Source organism: Delphinapterus leucas, chromosome 5 (assembly GCF_059928025.1).
Source record: "Delphinapterus leucas isolate spDelLeu-1000000601 "Yukka" chromosome 5, BTC_Dleu_Yukka2, whole genome shotgun sequence".
NCBI classification, from domain to species: domain Eukaryota; kingdom Metazoa; phylum Chordata; class Mammalia; order Artiodactyla; family Monodontidae; genus Delphinapterus; species Delphinapterus leucas.
Genome location: NC_143133.1, coordinates 72,613,124 through 72,634,242, shown reverse-complemented (window position 1 = coordinate 72,634,242; position 21,119 = coordinate 72,613,124). Strand labels below are relative to the sequence as shown.

General features: G+C 48.2%; 1 protein-coding gene across 1 annotated transcript in view; it reads left to right on the top strand.

Annotated features, from left to right (window-relative positions):
* Positions 1-21,119, top strand: part of SCFD2 (sec1 family domain containing 2) — a 402,719-nt gene that overhangs the window by 365,704 nt on the left and 15,896 nt on the right. Inside the window, exons 7-8 of the mRNA XM_022564339.3 lie at positions 4,000-4,134; positions 18,703-18,822. Of these exons, the coding sequence (XP_022420047.1) occupies positions 4,000-4,134; positions 18,703-18,822 (255 nt within the window). The remainder of the gene's footprint in view (positions 1-3,999; positions 4,135-18,702; positions 18,823-21,119) is intronic.

Genomic DNA, 21,119 nt, shown 5'->3' with positions numbered 1-21,119 from the left:
ATAGCAGGAACCTGGGTGTCTGAATGATTGTGTAGGCCCTGCACCATAGGGCGCAGACCCCTTACTGCCAGCACACACTGGATGTGGTATAAGCGAGAAATAAGGATGAATTTGTCTGTGTTTTTAATTCCTCTCCTTCCCCCCCCCCGAAAGATGAACTAACAGTGAATGTTTGATTAGGAAAATTAAATTACTCTGGTTAACACTCTTATGTAGACAAACTACACGACTAATCTCCCCTCTGGTCCTTTTTAACATGTGAGGAAAACTTGTGAGCAGGGCACTAGGGCGAGACATCTGTCTCCCCATCACCACCTTCTATGGTCCTTTGCTGAGAATTGGGTAGCTTCTGGCTGAATAGAAAATTCCATGACAGTTAGAGGATCGTCATCTAAGAAGCTACTGCCAAAAGCTATTCATTTCAGTCAGATTTCAGTGACATGATTTGGGGCAGAAAAAAGTCCAAACTAAGTGAGGAAGGAGCCAAAAGTTCTCATGATTAAAACCCTACTTGGGAAAACTAAGAAATGTGTTTGCTAAGAAGTCACGAGACTAGTATACTGCTTTGTACCTAAGAAAGTCTTTTCCCAAATCGTGCTCTTTAAATGGACAATGTTATTTAGTGGTTCTGTGCTTAGTCGTTTTAAAGAAGAAATTGGAAAGCTGAAATTGGAGCAAGGGAGAGAGCAGGATCCCTAACCCTCTACGCTTCCTTCTTTCCCTGTCTCACAGTCTACATGGGGGCTTCTGGAGCCCTGAGAGCAATCCTGTCACCCTGGTACACTGTACTTTGCACAGAGGAGGCCCTAGGCATAGTGTTTTAGCTGGACAACAGGACCAACTTTTTCCTATACCTGAGCTCTTCTCAGGATCACTACTCTTCCTTCTTACAGAAGGTACATCCTACGGGGAGCAACAGCCTCTTTTGTTTTCTGTAGGTTGGGGGTATACTCTCTCCTGTCTTAAATGTGACAGCGTATGTGTACTTCTCTGTGGTTCTGCTTAATGTTATTCTATATAACTATATGTAGACTAATAAAACAAATAACTGTAAACTCCTGGAAAGAAGAAATGGCCTTTTTATTTCTTTATCTTCCCTTTGTGCTTTGTATCAGTTAGAATTTCATTCAGTTGCAAGTAACAAGATCTGAAACGTAAGGCTTAAACATGTAAGGTTTTGTCTTGTCACATAAGTAGGTCCTGATTCAGTACATCCGTGTTATGTTTATAGTGGCTCCACCAGTCTCCACTGACCTGGGTTTCTTCCAGCCCTCTGCTCCAGTATCTCTAAAGAATGGCCCTGTCTTACACAGTGGCTGCTGGAGCTCCAGTCATCACTTCCATGTTCCAGGCAGCAAACAGAGAAAGGGGAGGAAAGCATACCCTTCCCCTTTAAAAATAGAAGACTTCTGAAAGTCCCACTCCCCTTCTACTTACATCTCATTGCCCAGAACTTGCAGACCCAACAGCAAAGAAGGCTGGAGAATGGAGTCTTTCAGCCAGTTGATCATGTGCCTGTCCAAAAACTGGATTCTATTTCTAAAGAAGCAGTCAATGAATATTTGATGATAATGATGATAAGGTGGCAGAGTATTGACCAAAGGACTTCTCCATGGAGAGCAATTTAAAGAGATTAAAGTTTAAGAGATTAAATATCCGGAAAGCCTGAGGTGGTAGAAAAGTTTTCAAGACAATTTACTCAGGGAAGAGGATTTGTAGAATTCAGAGGCCATTCCATGAACTTTATTTTTTTTAACATTGAAAATATTTATTGGATTGTTTTATGATTCCAGAAGTATACCTGTCAATTTCTAAAATTTAGAAAAAAAAGAAAATAATGTCCCCTACTCCCAGAACCTAGAGTTAGCCCTTGTTTACATTTTGGTGTGCTTTACTCGAATCTCTTCCATGCATAAATAATTTATTAATTTTTGAACAGGTGAGGGAAAAAAAGGCCATTCTTGCCGTGTGTGTGTGTGTGTGTGTGTGCGTGTGTGTGTGTGTGTAGTGGTGTTTTAACTGTGCTTTTTAAAAAAAGAATATAGTGAAAAGGCTTCCTCTCACCTGTGTCCCTTGTCCGTTCCCCCACTCCATGATCACTGCTCGTGGTGATTCTGTATATCACACCAGTTTATTTTTTGCATGTTTCAGCAAATGCAAACTTTCATATTCCCTTTGGCACATTTTACACAAACGCCCATCATACACACTGTTCCTCACCTTGCTTCTTCCACTCACGATTTATTCTGCACCTTGCTTTTTACCATCAGCACAGAGCTTCCCTCTTCGCTTCCATAGCATTCCTTCGTGTGGATGTATCCCATTTATGAAACAGCTCCCTACTGATGGGCACATGAGTTTCTCATCTTTTGCTATTATAAACAATAAACAGTCCTTTGTGGATCTCATTTGAATATATTAGCATATTTGTAGGATAAATTCCTAGATGTGGAATTGCTAAGTCAGATGCATTTGTAACTTTGATAGATATTGCCAGATTACTCTCTACACCGATTGTAACAATTTGCACTCCCACCAGCAGTATATGAGCGTGTCTGTTTCCCCATAGCCTCATCAAAAAAGTGTACTTTCAAACCTCTGTATTTTTGCCTGTATGATAAATTTTTAAAATCTATGTTGGTATTAGGAAGGTTGACTCACAGTTTTTGGTTTTTTCAGTTTCTGTGTTATCGGTGTCTCTGCCCAGTGCTTTCCCTTTCGTGAGCATTTGCCCGTGAGATCTCTGGGCACGCAGTGGTCTGTTTGACTAATAAGCAGAGGAGAGCTGCACCCTCAACTCAACAGCTGCTATTTCTCCCTGCATCTTATCCTTGATAAATGCACCAGTTACCTTCTAGCTAAACGACTGTTTATGATTTTGATGGTTTATACCCTGCTATATTTCTAAGGTATTTCAAGTAAGAAAGTTGGAATAAGGGGGAAATAAGAGTAAAAAATGACTACGAAAAGCAAGATGAAGCCAGAGGTGAAATTAACATACCAGATATCCTCAACACTGGCTAGAGGCCGGTTACAGATTTGGCCAGTGCAAAGACAGGAACAGTTCATGACATCTCTACAGTGCTGTCATAGCCTGGCTTTCCTGAGCCTGTAATAGATATAGCAGAGTGCTTTGAGGGAAGACATTCCTCTTCCTTCACCCTTCATGCTCAAACTGGGCTGCCGAACATATCTGGAGCAGCAGAGGTAGCAACAAGACTGGGAGGAAGGTGGTCCAGCCGATGCGAAGGGAAGGAGAGAGGAAAAGCTTGATAGTGAGGAGACACAAGGAAAGAGGTGGGGGAACATGCTTGGAATATACATTGGCCAGAGGCAGCTTCCTCCAAATACTACCTAAATGCGGATAGATTTAGCACCATTTACCAAACTGTAGTTGCTGTAAGTTCCCATCAGCTTAATTCTACTGAAATTCTCATAGTCTGCGTGGCTTGCTTTCTCTAAGCCCTGACCTTGGTCAGATTTCTTTGGGCATCTTGGCTGCTTTTTCTGGCCAGTTTGTACTTGGAGTTGACCTCTCTAAAAGACGGAGGGATTGCTTTGGCCTTGGATAGTGACAATACATTGTAAGAAAACATTCGGGATCCTAGCAGAAGGGAGCATAATTCTAAGAATGTTTAGGAGATTGTCTTCCTGTCTATATCAACTGACAATACTTTGCTTTTCAGTATACTTCATGCAAAAAATTGTCACTTTAAATCTAGATTGAAAAGTTAGCCGTACTAGGATTATAGCTGTGGTGAGAGGCGTTTGCTTATGGAAGGGAGTGTGAGGAATAAAAAATAGTGCTAGTGTAGTGGGATAAAAATTTCCCCCCCAAATCAATGTTGTCATATTGTCTTTTCACACATGGAGAATCACAGCCATTGCTCAGTATCAGAATAAACTGGTTTTGCTTCGTTTGGTGCAGAGAAAGCTACCCTCTCTCTAGGCAAATCAAACAAACCCTTTTACTTACAGCACAATGTTTTGTCTTTCCAGGCATCCTATAAGCCGTTGTTGAAGCAGGTTGTGGAGGAAATATTTAATCCCGAGAGGCCAGATCCCGTTGACATTGAACACATGTCTTCAGGCCTCACCGATCTCCTTAAAACTGGATTTAGCATGTTCATGAAGGTAAAGTAACCATGACGAGGTAATCCTGAGTGTAATGCTATCTTTGCTGGGCTTGAAAATGCTGGCACCCCCTTAACCCTGGCGAGTACCACAAAGGAGAACGTCCACTATTTGGCCCTTCTGAAATCAGGTGCAATCTTCATTTAACTTTCGGTTATAAGCAGCCTGACCTTCCAGCCTCATACAGCTTCTCTTGACCTAAGCATTATGATCTTTTCTGATCAATAGGTAAGGACACAAGCCCTCCAGGGTAGCACTATTGAAAACTTCCCTCGTGGCCCACATTTTCACTTAACAGGAATCCACATACCATTCACAGATCTTAGTGGTAGCCTGGTGCTCTTAATTCTAGAACTTATTATGTGGGATAATGAGTAACTCTGCTCAGTTGTATAACTAGCATCACCCCAAAATCCATTTGAAAATGACTTTTATTTTGGCTTAGCAGACTCCTGGGTGACAAGCATGAGAATTTCCCTGGCTAGTGTTAAGGGTAGGTCAAAATTACTGAACAGCCTTTGCACTGGAGATGAAAGGAGGAAAAGTACACAAATGTGATCTATTTTTAACCCACTATAAAGTTTCTAAATTTAAAAAGATCTAAACAAGATAACAGGCTGACCTCCTCTTCTATGCCAGGATTTCAGTTGTAATAACTCTTGGAAATAACAGAATGTTTTGCCAGCTTCAAAGCATCTTTGAAATCATGAATTAATCTGCATAGAAGATCAGACCTTTCAGAGTTCAATAAATGCATGTGCCAGGAGAACTGGTCCACTCCAAAAGCCGGAGGACGGAAGCCAATCAGACTCTAAACCAAGCAGTAAACGGCTGGAATGGACACCCAGTCTCCTTCCCAATGGTCCCAGTTATCATCAGCTTTGATGCAACGCGCGGCTGGTGCATTTTCCCTCTGTTTTTTTTTGTTGTTGTCGTTTGTTTTTAAACAATGCAGCACAGTTCAGCTTCTCAAAAGTGTTCGTGGACTCCCATGTTAAATGTAAGCCCAGGGTTGTCCAGCAGCCCTTCGTGGTGGCTAGTTTGTACAGAAGCTTCCAGGCTAGAGGTGGTCTCTGACCTTATCCACCCGAGCACCCTATTCCTTCATTCATAAGCTTGGACTTAACCTTGGAGAAAGACTAAAATAACAGGAGTGGACTTTCCTGCCCTGATCCGTCAAGTCTGAGGACGGCTCATTTTATCCTTTCCCAGTCAGGCTGCTGCGTCCATGGTCAGGCCAAGGGCACACGTGGAGGCTCGAACCTGTCTGCACTCTGCCTACTGCAGGAGTTTCTAATTTGCAAGGAGGCATGGTGTCAGTGAGAGGAGGCCTTAACTCGCTCTTAGGCCAGTGATGTTCTGCGGAAAGAACTGTGTCCTGGCGAAAGGGTTCTGTGACCAAATATGTTTGGGAACCCATGGGATAAACAGAAAATTAACCCGAAATTCTTTGCTGTCAGATTTCACAGTGCCTTTAATGTGCTAACGGACTTTGCAACTCTCTGGAGGCCAGCATAGACTGTCTGTTGTAGGAGGACTGTCCACTTGCATTTTCCATCACTGTTTCATGAACCGTGAGACATCACATTTTTAAATTACCCTTTTAAACTACACGGAGTGTTTTCTACAGCTCTTCTTGCGGTCGGAAGCTTCGCTGTCCTAAGGGGAGCTTTGCCTGAGAGGATGTTTAGAACCGTCCTGGGCCAGCACTGGCCTGCTGTGTTTCTCTCCATTCAAATCCTTGGAATTAGAGCTCATGAAGAGATGCCCCCGCCCCTGGAGACTGATCTCAAAGAGAGGTTTCCATGTAATGGGTTTAAGAAAAAGGAATGTGTGTTCTTCCAGCAGCTGTCAGCATCCACTCCTCGGCCCGCAGCTGCCGGGCCTCTCCTCTCAGTAGCCATGGGCTCTCATCTCTCTGCAGGGGGTGGGAGAGTCTTGGTGGGCTGGCCCAGTAGCCCTCCTCATCCCAGCAGCCCAAGGGAGAATCATTTTGTTCCATTTCTACATGGGCCTCTGTGGCCGGCTCTTCCCATCATTCCACAGAACTTGGCAAGGAAAGTTACCTCTGGCCCATGTGTTCAAAGTTTAAACAAAATTGGGATAAATGGAAAAAGGAACTGCAGGGCTTTGAGGACCTAACAGTGACTTCTCAAAGACCTCCGCCTTTGAGATGGGGGGCGATGCCGTCAGGAGAGGGTGTCTTCTACGTTGGTTTAAGGCCAGTGGAAAGAAGAGGATGTGGATAGAGGAGATGGAGCTCTCATGGCCACAGCCATTCACCAGTCTCCCTGGTCCTGTTCTCTGATGATTTTCACTGCCAAAGTCAAACAGCTAACCTGTGGTCAGCTGTACCAGGGAATCAGCCATTCTCATATTCAAACCTCACAACACCCCTTTCATTATCCCTGCTTTCCCCGTGGGGAAACTGAGGCTCAGAAAGCTTAAGCAGTAGATGTGGACTTCCAGAAGGCCCAAATTGGGTCATCCTCCCCTCCGTTCTCAGGTGTTTTCCAGACAGCACACAGGAAATGGGACAACAGGATTTGTTCCCAGGTCAGTCTTATTCCAGAGCCCGCGCTCTTAACCACATTTCTTGGCGCCAGGATGCTGCCAGGTGTTTTCTTGGAAGTTAAATATTCATGTGTCATTAATTCTTTTCTTCCTGACGACTCATTAGCACAGATGCTTTCCCTCTCCAGTATCTATGCAGCTCCTCAGTCAACTCCACGCCCGGACTGGTCATCAAGCCACAGCCTGTGTGAGGGAGCTCTCCCGGGGTCATCTGCTGTTACCCTGTCTGCTTCTCTGGGACTTGGTCCCGGGACTCACTGGCAGTACAGCCCCAGGAGAAGAAATTTGCGCAGCGGTGTGAGCTGCTTCCACACACTGCATCTTCATTCTGTAGCAGCAGCCGACAGCCATTGCTTTCGCGCTACTTGCTGCCCTGCTCTTTGCCTCTGGGACCTGCTTCCCCCCCTTCTCGCTCCAGACCCACTGATGCTGTGCCTGAAGGGAACAAACAGACAGAGCCTGATGAAATAAAGGTGTCCACGTGGGCTCCTTCTGTGCTTGGGATACTGTCGCCCAAATGGGAGAGCTGTAGGGCTGGAAAGGGAGCTGAGCTGCTCATCTGTCCCCATCCTGTCTGTGGACTCACAGGTGGTTTCACAGATGACTTTGGCTCAGTCACCAGAGGCAGTATCTGTAGCCTACGCGGGGGGTGAGAAGCCGGCAGGAAATGTTCTGGGAAAGAGACCAGAAGACATTACCGCAGAGTGTACTGGGGGTCCCCATGACGGTGATAGGAAAAACATAGGAGAGGGTTTTCCAGGCCCCAGTGTCTCGTCAGGGCTCTGGACCTTGTGTGCGCACTTCTGTGACTGCACTCATTCCTTGCTTTATCATTATACGTGTTAGGTATCTTTCTCCAGACTAGCATGTTCTAACTGAACGGCTTCGTCCACTGCACATCTCAGTTCAATGGGTTGTAATCAGCACTTCTTAACGCAGAAAAATAGAACAGGCTAGCAACGTGAAACCAAAAACTGAGTCACACATACATACACACTTGTGATTTAAATGAATTTCTTGCTTTCGGCCACAATCAAAAGGAGGTGAGGGCTTCCCTGGTGGCGCAGTGGTTGAGAGTCCGCCTGCCGATGCAGGGGACACGGGTTCGTGCCCCGGTCCGGGAAGATCCCACATGCCGCGGAGCGGCTGGGCCCGTGAGCCACGGCCGCTGAGCCTGCACGTCCGGAGCCTGTGCTCCGCAACGGGAGAGGCCACGGCGGTGAGAGGCCCGCGTACCGCAAAAAAAAAAAAAAAAGGAGGTGAAAGCTATGGCTATGAGAAAGGAGGGCTGATCTGGGTCTCATTCTTTCCTGCATCCTCAGCATGGGGCACCTGCATGGGCCTTACACACAGCAGGCACCCGCTAAAGGTTGGGAGTGGCCCTGTGAGGGCGCCCATTCAGAGAGCAGCAGGCTTCCGTCAGTGGTTCCTCTTTCCAGCTTACTGCCCTTAAGCCGAAGCTACGTTTCAACAACGTCACGAGGGAGAGAAGGCAGCAGCCAGACCAGGCAACTCCAGTGACCCTCAGCGTATTCCCTGGCCCCCCCTTTACAGCAGCTACTAAGCAAGGCGAAGCCAGTCACTGTTCTGTCATTATGTCACCCCAGAGAAGCAGCGACCCACGGGCTCCCGCTCACCGCCCAGCACTGCCCTGCTGGGGGAGACGGAAGCCCACCTCGCCTCTGTCGAAGAAACCTGGTGGGCCCGTCTTCTGTCCACAGACAGCATGGAGATCTGTTTCTTCCACCATCTTTGTCTCTCTGGAGAAGAGAATGGAAGCAGAGAGGCTGGTTTTGTAGTGTGAAGACTCAGAGGAGCCAGCAGGAGAAATGTCCGAACAGTGTTAGGCAGCGGGGTGCGTGTTGTCGGGAGGTTCTGGGGGTCGCTTTTCTATTCCACATCTCTCACTTTTCTGTTTGCTTTTGTAAATAATAGAAGGCCATCTAGTTTATGCTCTATTAACACCACTGACCTCCTTCTACTGCCCATGTTTGTTTACAAGAGGCAATAGGGAGTGGTGGTAACATCCGGAGTCAGATGGTCTGGGTTAGAACTCGAGCTCCCGCACTTACCAGCTGTGTGACCGTGGGTATGTTGTCACTTAAGCCCTCTGTGCCTAAGTTGCCTCATTGGTAAAATGTGGATGATAATAGTACCTACTTTACAGGACTGTGGTGAGGATTAAGTGAGTTCATACATACGGAGGATTCACACCAGTACCTGGCCTACAGGAAGTGCTAAGTATGTACTTGCTATTTTTATTTGCACAAGTGCGTGATCCTGGCCAGACTGTGGCTCTTGAGAAAAGAGCCACCTTGAGCGTCTTTGTATTGCTGTACAGAGCCCGTGTGTGGGCATTTGGTGCATACAGATTAACTGCTGAGTGAACAAATGAATCACACAGAAGAGAACTGACACCTTCCCCCAAAGTCACAAGCATTTCCTGTCTCACTGCCGACTTGCTCTTGCTAAGAGACGTGGACTTTCTCTGCCCGTGGGAGAGAAGTGGCTGTGCGGTGTTTTTCCAGACCCCCTTTCTCTTCTATCCTGTGAGTCCCGGCTTGATGTCCTCGGTCTCAGACACATACCCTCCCTCCTGGAGCAAGGTGTGGGAGCCGGTGAAGTTCTGTGCCCGTGCCGTGACAAAATGGCTCAAGGGAAGAGAGGCCAGCTGGGCTAGACCCTGGCCACCTGGCACAGAGGCAGAAGCCCAAGACAACTCGGACCCCAGACTCCACCAGGAGCACTTCAGAAGCTCCACCTCTGCCCCGCAAGCACTCCTCAATCAGCCCCAGTGCTGTAGGGAGGCCTCGGAAGTGGCTCACAGAAATCAATCTTATTGATGTAAATGTCCGCAGACAGTGGAAGTTAGGAAAAATGCCTGTGTGTCCAAGATTCTCTGCCTCAAATAAACCCTGTGTGAGAGGGAATCAAGGCAGCTGTATTTTGCCCTTACTAAAGTCGGAACCTCATCTGTGTCAGGCTACAACTTGTTAAAGTCACTTTCTTTTCATTGCTTTAGCTTGTTTTCCTGTATAAATCAGACTCTCCACAGAAGTCTCTCATCCCCCGCCCAACCCGTTCTGGTTATCGCTCATTACGTAAGAAGCCATGTCAAAACACTGGCGTAAAATATTATCAATCATTTATTTTGTTTGTGTGTCTGCTCTCTGGGCAGAGCTCAGCAGAGAAGAATTCGCCTCCAGGATGGTCCACTCCCATGGTCAGCAGGTTGATGCTGATCACCAGCTGGTAGCTCAGCCCGGCCTGTGAGCTACAGGACTCAGCTCCTCTCCACACAGGCCTCTCCCCGTGGCCTGAGCTTCCTTACAGCATCCCAGGGACAGGCATCCTAAAAGAGATTGCCAGGTGGGAAGCCTCAGAAGCCACAGGGCATCACTCCTCAGTATCCTGTTGGTTGAGGCGGTCACAAATGCCCACCTGGATTCAAGGGGAGGGATATACTGTCTTCCTATGAAAAAGGGAACCAGAGCATGTGAAGCAGAAACTATCGCTGAGGCCGCTTTAGGCAAATGCAGTCCGCACTTTACCTCGATGTAGGATTGGCTGTCCAGCCCACCAAGGGCAGTGTTTGGTTAATTCTAGGAGTTTTCCCTTCAATCTAGAGGACAGAAAATGTACTTAGGCTTCTGATCTGCTTTCAAAATAAGTGAGCCCAGAAAGGCTTTGATAATGAAAGGCATGCCTGCTATTTGCCCGCAATCATTTTAAATAATATAATCTAAGGAAAAAAAACCTTTCCGAGTGATGAGCTGTAGGACTTTGCTCTCCCAGGTTCGCCCCATCAGGCCCTGTCAAGGAAGGCAGGCAGGCTGGGGAGCAGAGCTGGGTGCCCACGAGATCATTCTTGCTGCAATTCTGAGCAAGTGTTTGGAGTCAGCTCAGCGCACTCCTCCACCAGAGGCTAGGCTTGTGGTTAGCCACATGGAGCTGTCGGCTTCAAAGGGCGGTGCCCTGGGGGGAGGGGGACTATCAAACTGGAGAGAAACAGCTTTGACAGAACGTCACATTTTGTAAACAGTCAAGTCTTCTCTCCAAATGCCTGTGCGTGGAGCACCTTGATCCCTGTAGAGAAAAGCTTGATAGTGATCTAATAAATAAAGCGAACCATACCTTACCACTCTCACAATTTAATTTAAAACGAGCATGTCTAATAGGCAGCACTTTGAAAATGCGTTTCTGGCATTTGTGGTTTGGATTTCAGTCTCCTGAAAATAATATATTTTATATCTACTCCATGTGTTTGGACTCCAACTTGTTTTGACTAAAGGACTTGATTTGTCAAGATGTTTTCTCTGCTGGAACTGCTGTGAGGAGCGTCGGTTGTATCTAATGAACTTACACGAGGCCCTTTTACCTCCTTTTAAGAGCATTGTGGAACTTTGTGTTGTTGTTCCATTTCTTATATGGCTGTGCTTCATTGGAAAAAAGAAAAGATTTATGAAAAACACTCAAAGAAGACCCAGTGCTTGCCTCTGGGCCCTTAGTATGAGTTCCTGTGAGAGCTCCATGGCCTTAGGCAGCAATAGAAAAAGGCCCACAAGGAGAGAGGGCACAACTGCTCAGGGTAGCCCTAAAAAGCTGGAGGTGGTGAGGGGGTAAGAGTTGAAACACTTCAGTGGCAGTTAAGCTGCCACCAGGTTGCACGAGCTCCATCAAACAAAGTCCTCATTGTGAGGACCGAGGGGGCCTCACCGGGAACCTAAGGGCGGCAATGCCGTCGGCCTCAGGAAGGATTGGGCCCGAGAACTAGAAAGCCATCAGGAAACCAGACAGTTCTTGAAGGCTTGCTGTGGCCTTCAGAAGCTGCCGAGAACAGCCCTAGCACTGTGTACATACTCAATAATTATGAGTTGAGTGAATGGCTGGAGAGCTATGCCACAGCTTTTGGTGCTTTCTTAAGAGCTCAGCTTTGACCGGGCCTCATCCGTCTTAGGTCAAGTCTTGATTCCCAGTGAAGGGTCTCGAGTGGGCCCAGCCTGGGTCGGGGCCCATTCCTGAACCGTTCAGTTGAAGTTGGGGGGCACGATCACACCATAATTACATGGCTGCCAGGAGCCCACCCCATGGCCATGGGGATGGAGGAGACTATTCATGTGTGGGCGGGACAGATACCTACAGATGCATCTACAGCAGTGGTGAAGGATGGTGTAAGGATAAAGGGCAAAAGTGATGAGCCTCAGGTGCAATTTGATGTCAGATCCTTGGACTGGGAAAGCTGAACGTGCCTGGAGGACATCTAGTCCAGGTCCTCATTGTTTGCACAAGAAAAATGAGACTCAGACGTGAACTGTTGGCTTAGGTCCATTATACTTTATGGCATTTCTGACAAGAGGAAAACATCTTAGCATTTGGTGCTTGTTGATTAAATCAGCACAAGTCTTGGAATCTATTTGCAATACTATTTATAACTGTTGTTTATATTTTCTTCTTCTTAATTATGCTACATACTGTGGTTTGATTTTTGTCTAACATTCGCTAAAATATGATCCATAAGTTCTAGTGAGATGGATTTTGGTAGGAATCGTGAAACAAAAACTTGGTTTTGGCAGGCTACGAACTTTGTTTGCCTATGAGCAATTATCAAGAGCCTCTCGTGTGCTAGTCACTCTTGTGGGTAAGGAAGATACAGAGACAAAGTAGCCATCCTGCCTTCCATAGCATAGCTTACATTGGAGAGCTTACAGTTTGTTAGGGAGATGGACAAGAACATTGAGGGTTGAGGGGACGAGAGATAAGTGGTATCTGGGTGGGGTGTGAGGACACAGAGAAGGGGGAGCTCAATGTGTCCAACCAGTAGGAGTGAGGAACAAAGTGCTGAAATGCCGGGCTACATGAAAGGAATTCCAGGTAGCTCCAAATGGCTGGGTCTAAGAGCAGCCTGTGAAGAGTGGAAGAAGGTAAGATAGAGAAATAAATAGAAGGCAGATCACGAAGGGCTGGAGGCTTGACAATTGACCAAAAACAATGAGGTTCCATGGAATGTTTTTTAGGAATTTATAACCAGTGTATGTGTTATAAAGATCACCTGGAAGCACTGAGAGAGGGGGTGGGGGAACGTGGCCAGACTAGCATCAGGTTGGGGAGAGAAGGTGAGAAGATGAGAGTTGGGGTGAGGTAGGGGCCGAGGGAATGAGGGCAGTGATGCAGCACTGGTGGGTCCCACAGGACCGGGCATTGATGGGATGTAGAAATAAATGAGAGAACATTGTCCAGGGTTCAGGAATGGAGAAGAAAATAACTTGCATTTTAGAGTTTAGGTGCCTGTGAGACAGCTTTGCAGCTCAGCAGAGCTGAGGGGCCACTGGCCCATGTGAGGCCCAGACCGTGGACAGGATAGGGCCACCCAGGGACGGTGTTTGCGAGAAGAGGCCCAAGCAGTCAGGAACACAGTACATGATGGGGCAGGTCAAGCAAGAGGAGAATCCATGAGGAAGAAGAGAAACTGAGAGGGCTTAGAAAGCAGAGAGGGTTGGGGGGAAGTTTCTGGAAAGTGGAAGCCATCCACTGCAGCAAATGCAACAGTTAGGCTGAGCTAATGGCAGAGTGACTCTGGCAGGTGGCAGCCTTTGCGATGAGATTAAATAAAGACCCACGAGGAACCTGGTAATTGGCTGACGTTGCTGAAGAACTAAAAGTGCAGAGTTTTAAGAGATGAAAGCTAGTAAAAATGCTTTCAGTTTGAAGAATCTGTTTATAAATGAGAGCATGTGGAATGTATCCCACTCTGGTATGAGACAGACCTGGGTTTCTGTCTCAACGCTACAGCTTATGAATTGGAAAACTTGGGACAAGTCACTTCACCTCTGTAAGCCTCACTGTCTCCATCTGTAAAATGGAGCTTCTACCTACTTCATAGAGTCTAAGATTGTGCAGAGTAACGCTTGCCCCACCCCCTGCTTTATTTTCCTCCACAACACTTATCACCTTCTTCACTTACCAATTTACTTTTGTATTTTGTCACTCTCCCCAACGAAAATATAAACTCTGTGCAGCAGGGAGTCCTCTCGGGTTCGTTCGCTGCGGAGTCCCCAGTGCCTAGAGCAGTGTCTGGCCCATAGTAGTTGCTCAATAAATATTTGTGGACTGGATGAATAAATGAGTAAAAGGTTGTGCTAGACGTGAAGTGTTTGGCCGCAGTGGCAGTGCTGTTACTTCCTCCTGTTGGGAGAAAAGCCATTACCAAGCCACCTTCAAAGTCAGCATGGCGGGTCTCAGGGCCCAGTGCCCTTTGGGCCAACGCTCCCATTACGCTGTCTCCCTCCTACGAGGCCCGGCCCATCGTTGGAGGGTGGGGGACCTGACCCTTGCCTGTGCTGGGGACAAGTAAGTCACACATGTAGAGAAACAGATTGGAGGAGAATCAGCAGCTGGGTTCTTGGAACGCCTGGAGAACTCCAGAGAAACGGGGAGCAGAGGAACCCTTCTCATAGAAACCAGTCAGGACATCAAAGAGCGCTCTCGGGACCACAGCTGCAGAGAAGGTGTCGGCAGCCCCTGCTTCAAAGGCTGGATGGATGGTGGGGAGAAACTGTCTTCTCTGACCAGAACCTGACGTCTTAAAATCCCAGCCAGTGAAGGTTTAGAAAATGAAAGAAAGAGCAATGAGTCTGACTTGCTTTATTAATCTGTGTGTTTGTGACGGCAGTAATGACACTTAAATCTTTCATCATCAAAGTGCCTTACACCGTGAACCCACATACAAATGGGACTCAGCCGAATGTGGCTGGTTATAAGGAATGTGTTATTCTGATGGAAAAGACTGGAAAGGCTCCACTTCCCAATAGCCTGCCGATTTGACATGTTCTAAAAGGAAACCTGGTATCAAAACATAAATCTAAACAGAAACCAAAATGGCAAACAGCAACATGCATTAATGGGGCCCGTTAATTTGTACCACAGTCAACATTCCCTCAATTCGTTGGCCAAAGGGTATTGTTCTTTGTTGTTGCTGTTCATTTCTTTTTTCCTTTTCATCTTTCAATACATCCTTCCAAGATTCTCACAATGTACTTCAGAGTCCACACTCTCTTATGGAAAGCATATGTCTTTGGGAACATACTGTACCACTTGAAGTTCTGGAGCCAGTTGTATTTCTGTCCCAGCATTAAGTGAGAAACAATTGTTTGTAGGGTTGGAAGGAACCCCGGTTAGTTACTCAGCCAGGAAGAACCACGCGTAAAGCAAAGAGAGAGTGTCTAAAAGATCTCAAAGAAAAGAAGAATATCTCCAGTTACCCTGTGGACCTCATTCATTCATTCATTCATTTTATTCATGCAACATTTGTTGAAAGTTTATCATGAGCTAGCTCTATGCTCAGACCCCAAAATACCGAGATAAATATGATCAATCCCTACCCTCCAGTAGCTTACGGCCTAGGAGAGGAGATAAACAGGTCTATCAAGGTCGCAGTCCAGTGTGACAAGGCCAAGGCAGAGGTATCTGTCAGATTCGGGTCATGGGGCAGGAGTTGAGAGGTGGTTAGGGAGAACTTTTTAGAGGCGAGGGTGCCTTTTAAAGAGAGTAAAAAGGAAGGAGGTACAGAAGGGGAGGCAGGGGTACTTTACACAGAGGAAACTGTCCGTGCCACATAAAACAAGATGATGCAGTTGGTGCTCTAACTGTTTAATAACTGGAATGTCATGGGCACAGACAGGCCAAAACCCACTGGTGTGGTCCCAACCAATGCCCGTGGGCTAAAGATCTTTCCTCCTAATATGGACAAATCCCCAGGGTGTATCACTGAGCAAAACTAAATCTGATATCGAGTGGCTAGAAGTCAAGATGGCAGTTACCCCTTAGTGAGGTAGTGACACGAAGGGGGCCTGAGTGGGGATCCAGAGTGCTGGCTTTCTGTTTCCTGATCTGGGTACTGGTCACAAGGATTTGTTTAGTTTGTGAAAATAAATTGAACTGCACACTTGTGATAAGTGCTCTTTTCAGTGCAAATGTTCAGTAAAGTGTTGTATGTTTAACAAAAAGTTTTTTAAAAAAGACCTTGCATTCATGGATGGCTCAAGTCCTCGTGAGTGACTCCAGCAAATAGTGCATATGGAGGAGATGAAAATAGAGGCATAAAGCAAAGCCATGTGAGAAGAGCCTTATATACTGAATTGAGGAGTCTGAACTTTATCCTCAGAGTTAGGAGACTCCCCAGAAAGAATGTGAGCATGTGATGGAGCTGAGGGGTGTTTAAGAGTGTGGCCTCTGCAGTTTGGCCCCTGGCTCCAAGGTTTAGTCACGACGTGTAAACTTCAGTCTCTCCATCTGTAAAATACGCCAATGATCGTATTTGCCTCCTAAGGATTTTTGACAATCGGATAAGATTACGCACAAAAATTCAATAATAAATATTTGCACTTTCGAAAGCTTACTTAGGCAGGAACAAGGAGACTGGATTGGGGTGGGGGTGTGTGTGTGTGGCCAGACCAGGGACAGGGAGACAAATTAGAAGACTCTAACAATAATCTAGTAAAGAAGGAATGAGAGCCTACCAGAGCAGGGATAGTGGAAATCAAGGAGAGATCAGTGAATTGGAGGGGGAAGAATTAACAGGACTTGATCTGGGAGATGAAAAAGACAGCACAGTCCAAGATGACTCTCAAGGGTCTGGCTCAGGAGACTGTGAAGGAGGTGATGCTCTTAGAAAGTCAACGGAAGGAATAGACTTGGGGAAAGATCATGCATCAAATTTGAAATCTGTTGAGTTGAGGGATCCCAGGAGGCATCCAGGTGGAGATGGCCACAGGAACTCAATAGTGATGCTAAAGACATAGATTTGGGAAGCATATAAAAGATTATTGAAGGCATATGAGTAGATGAGGTCCTCAAGTGAGAAAAGCAAGGGGCCAAAGATGGAACCCTAAGGAGCGTCGACACTTAAAGGGCAGACCAAGAAAAGGAACCTATGAAGGAATTTGAGAAGAAATCAGTGGAAAGGTAAAAGAAATAACCAAGACAGTGTGCTATTGTGGAAGCCAAGAAGGGTGTTATCCACTGTGACAAATGCCACAGAAATGTCCAGTTAAATGAAGACAAAGAACTGTCTATCGACTCCGACACATGACGGCCATTGGTGGCTGCAATGAGAGCAGCTCCAGGGGAACAGTGGAACAAAAGCAGGATGGCCGTGGGTGTGTGGTACTCGGACTGGAAGACAGCAGTCAGCAAATGCAGTCAAGGGGATGGAGCTACAGCGCAGAAGGTTGGGGGGTGGGGTGAGGTAAAGGTCAAAGAGTTTTGTAACTTTTTCAGCGTTCGCCACCACCCATTTTGAAAAAGTTTAGACCTACTTTTCCTTCTTTCTTTCTTTCTTTCTGCCTTTCATTTCTCTCCCTCCATTCCCCTATTTCTCTACCTCCCTCCCCCCCATCCACTCTGAGTTTCCTCTCCAGAAGCCAAGGAGCAACTTATATAACTGGAAATACTTAATGTATTACCTTTTTAAGTGTTTTTAAAAAAGACATTGAAAAGTGGGTATATTTAGGCAGGGGAGTCAAAAGAACCAAATTGAGAAAGGAGTTGCAGTTGGGGTAAGAGCAGGGGCTTCCTCTCTTCCTGTCAGCCTGATGTCCCAACCTGCTGCTCCGGGGGACCGTCCCTTGGCCCAAAGATGGCTTGTGTGTTAGTGGGTGCGAATGAGTACAGACATTTACCACCTTTGTCTACCCTCTCCTGGCTGGAGTCAAGCCTGTTTCTCCCACCTCGGGCTTCAGTGGCCATGCAGGCAGCTGACAGCGTCCTTCCCATAATGACTCCATGCTGCTGTCCCGGCTGGGCCTCTGGCCTGCTCCCCCGACCTGGTGACTGCTTGCCTGCGGCGCTCGGCTCACAACACTTCTGCCCACTTCTCACCGAACCATCCCGGGCTTCCAGGTAGGGCTCAAACACACTGTCTTCAGGAACCCCCTCTCGTCCCCTTCAGTTAGTCACTAGGTCTGTATGTTGGCCTTGCACATTTTCTGAGAGATTACTGGGAGACATTCTCATTTTAGTTGTTTTTTTCGTTTGTTTTTGTTTTTTTGGGGGTTTTTTTGCGGTACGCGGGCCTCTCAGTGTTGCGGCCCCTCCCGTTGCGGAGCACAGGCTCCGGACGCGCAGACCCAGCGGCCATGGCTCACGGGCCCAGCCGCTCCGCGGCATGTGGGATCTTCCAGGACCGGGGCACGAACCCGTGTCCCCTGCATCGCAGGCGGACTCTCTACCACTGCGCCACCAGGGAAGCCCTCATTTTAGTTTTTTTATAATACCTTGCCTCACTGGTGCAATCATGAGGCACCAGGAGGAATTCCCCACGACCTCCAGTGCAATGCTGCACGCGGAGCAGGGCCTCAGCTCTGGCTGAGGCCAACCTCAGCTGACTGAGGCTGGTTTGCAGAAGGTAAGGGCGTGAAGTTTGCACTCGAGGGTGGGTGCAGGGCTCTTGCATCTTTGCCCGCCCTCCACCGCCCCCTCCTAGGGCTCTAACCATCCGTCTATTCCACAGACATTTACTGAGCACCCACTCTGAGCCAGAAACTGCGCTAGGCACACCGGGCATTTAGCAGTGAACCCGGCAGACAAGATCACCGCCTCGTGGAGCTTGTGTTCCATTAGAGGAGACAGCCGTCAGGGGAGAGACGATGACCCCAGGCTGTGGCACGTGCTTGGAAGGAGATGCACGGAGCTCTGTAAGGCAGGAGCACGCTTACGCTGAGACCTGCAGACCGAACAGGAGGGGAAGTTGCCCTCGGTCTTCTCTGCGTATTTAATAGTGCTCCTGTAGTTACTGTAGTTTAATAGTTACTCCTGTAACTTTGCTTTCAGTAAAATATTTATTGAAAGGGCTGTAAGAAGGTGACATGCTGTGCGTGTTCCTGGTCAGTGAGCTCACAGACCACTAACACATCCGACCCCTAACAGATCCCACCCTCTCTGAGGGTTGTTCATCTCACCTGAAGACGCCTCTGACGCCGGGGGTGGTTTCTTTTGCAGGTGAGCCGGCCTCATCCCAGCGACCACCCTCTTCTGATTCTCTTCGTGGTGGGCGGGGTCACAGTCTCGGAAGCCAAAATGATCAAAGACCTTGTGCCATCCCTGAAGCCAGGAACCCAGGTACCCAGTCCTCAGTGATATGATCTGAACGGGAGGCCTGAGGCAGGAGTGGGGAGGGCGGACCAGAGCCTTCATTAGGCTCCCCCGCGCTCCTATCTCCATCCCCCTGCCTCCTTTCCCCCTGCTTCTTCTGCCTGTCCCAGGGCCAGGACCTGCTGTGGGTGGAGGGAAGGGGGAGACCTCTCCTACCTCTGGGTGGCAAGTGCTGAAGCGCTATTCCCAATTCCTACAGGGCTTGTATTCTCTGGCGTCCAATCCGTGCTTAATTACTCAAGAGTTTTGGCTGCTTTCCAGGCTCCAGATAATTGAGGGTGACTCCCGGGGACCATCTCCGCCCTGTGGCAGGGAGAGGACGGGGCTGGAGGAGTTTGGGAAGGCCCCTTGTCATGACAATGACAAGTGTAGTATCTTTCTCCTCTGTAGCCTCCTGCCAGGTCCCGTCCTCCTCCCCATGCAAATGCCCGGTGGTTAAGACACAGCCCTCTAGGTTTTCCAGGCCCGAGTCTGCATCCTCCCTCCGCCTTTTACTAGCTAGGTGATTGGGGTGAGAAAAGCCCTCCGTTTTCTCATTTAGGCTATGGGGCAGAGTGGTTGGGAAAAGAGTGCCTTGCCCGGCTGCTTACTTATGGGCAACCAAGGCTCTGTCCTCTGGGGGCTGAGGGGCCTCAGAACTGTCCTGCTGGGGCACCGGGAGCCTGGGACACCTTCCCATTGACCCTCGCCCCCCGCCCAATTGAGACTTGCTTTCGGGGCCTGTCTTCAGCTTTGCCATGTCTGCATGCAGCCAGCGGCTTTCTGTGGTTTAGAGAAAGCAGAACAGAGATGCCAGTGCAGTGCTTCAGGTAGGACCCTGGCTTACGTGGGGGACTGTCCACCACAGGCACACGGAGCCCAGGGGGTATTCCAGCCACGCCTGGCTGCTGGTCTGGGTGGGGGACAGTGTACAGTGCCCTTGTCTCCCAGCTCCACCCACTCTGTGTATACGCACTCAGCCAGCCAAGGAGCCCCCATCTCTGCTGGCATCCGTAATCTGTACTCTGTAGTGCAGCGCTCAGCGGGCTCACTGACTGCTTCCCGTTGCTGACAAAGCCTCCTCAAGCAAACACGAATTCCTTGAGGACAGAGGCTGGGCCTTCCCAGGCCTGAGCACAGGGCAGGAGCTCCGGAAGCCTTGTGGCCCGACGGCCTGATGTGAGGCAGGAGAACTGGCTTGGTGTCAGGGTGGCCGGGACACCTGAGACGTAGAGAAGGCCTGGTTTCCGAGGGTCTCCAGACACCCTACTTAGGAAGGTGACCTGTATCTAGGGAGCCATGGTATGTTCTTGAACAAGGGAGTGACCAGTCATTGGCTGTGACCATTTCTACCATTACTCACACCTGTCATGGTCACAGCTGGTGGAATTTCTGATAAAGTGGTAAATTCGGCCTCGTCTCACACCCTCTCTATCCGCAGTGTTCAGGATCTGTTTGGTGAGCAATTGCCTTTTTGAGCAAGACATTCTTTTTTATCAGAAAGCACACTTCTCACTGCCCCTAACATGGTGAACCAAATTCTTAGCTCTTCCGAACAGCGATGCATTGTTAATAGCCTGCCAGACTGTTAATCTCCACTCTAAAAGGATAAAATGCAGACGTTTTCAAAGCCGTGTGACCTGAGTTTGACAGCAGAGACCTGAAATCTGTAGTGGCTCAGTGGCTCGGCTGCAATCTGACCGACCTTGTGCTCAAATCATCTACAGAGAGAGTGGCTCAGAGAACCTGGGGCTTCAGGAGCAGCCTTGCCTGCTGCTTGTGTCGCCGCTGCTGCCTCTAACTCCTGGGCCGCACAGAATCTACGAGCAGATCAGCCTCTTCCCTCCTCCACAGGTCCTCCCCCAGGGCCACTCTTCTCCAAACCGAGTATCTTCAATTCTTCCAGCCTCCCCACCCCAGCCCGTGCTGTGGACCTGAGTGCCTCAGCTCCCGGGCGGCTCTCCTGGGCCCCCAGGTCTCTCCCTCTCATGCTCACTTACAACTGAGCGCCCTTGCCATGGGCTGATCAGTGCAGAGGCACTGGGGCCCCCTCCTCCTCCTACCACGGCCCCTCCCTGCCGCTGGGCCTTCTTTTCCTACCACCCTTCTGCTGGCCTGCTCCCCTCCGGCCTCAGGACTTTGCACTTACTTTAATCCCTCAAACAGGACCTGGCACCAGCTGTCGTGATTATTCATTGCATATTGAATACTAGAAACCGTACTTGCATTATTGAAGCATAAGATAAAAGCAGCTTTTCTGTAGACTACGCCAACCTGTTACTGAT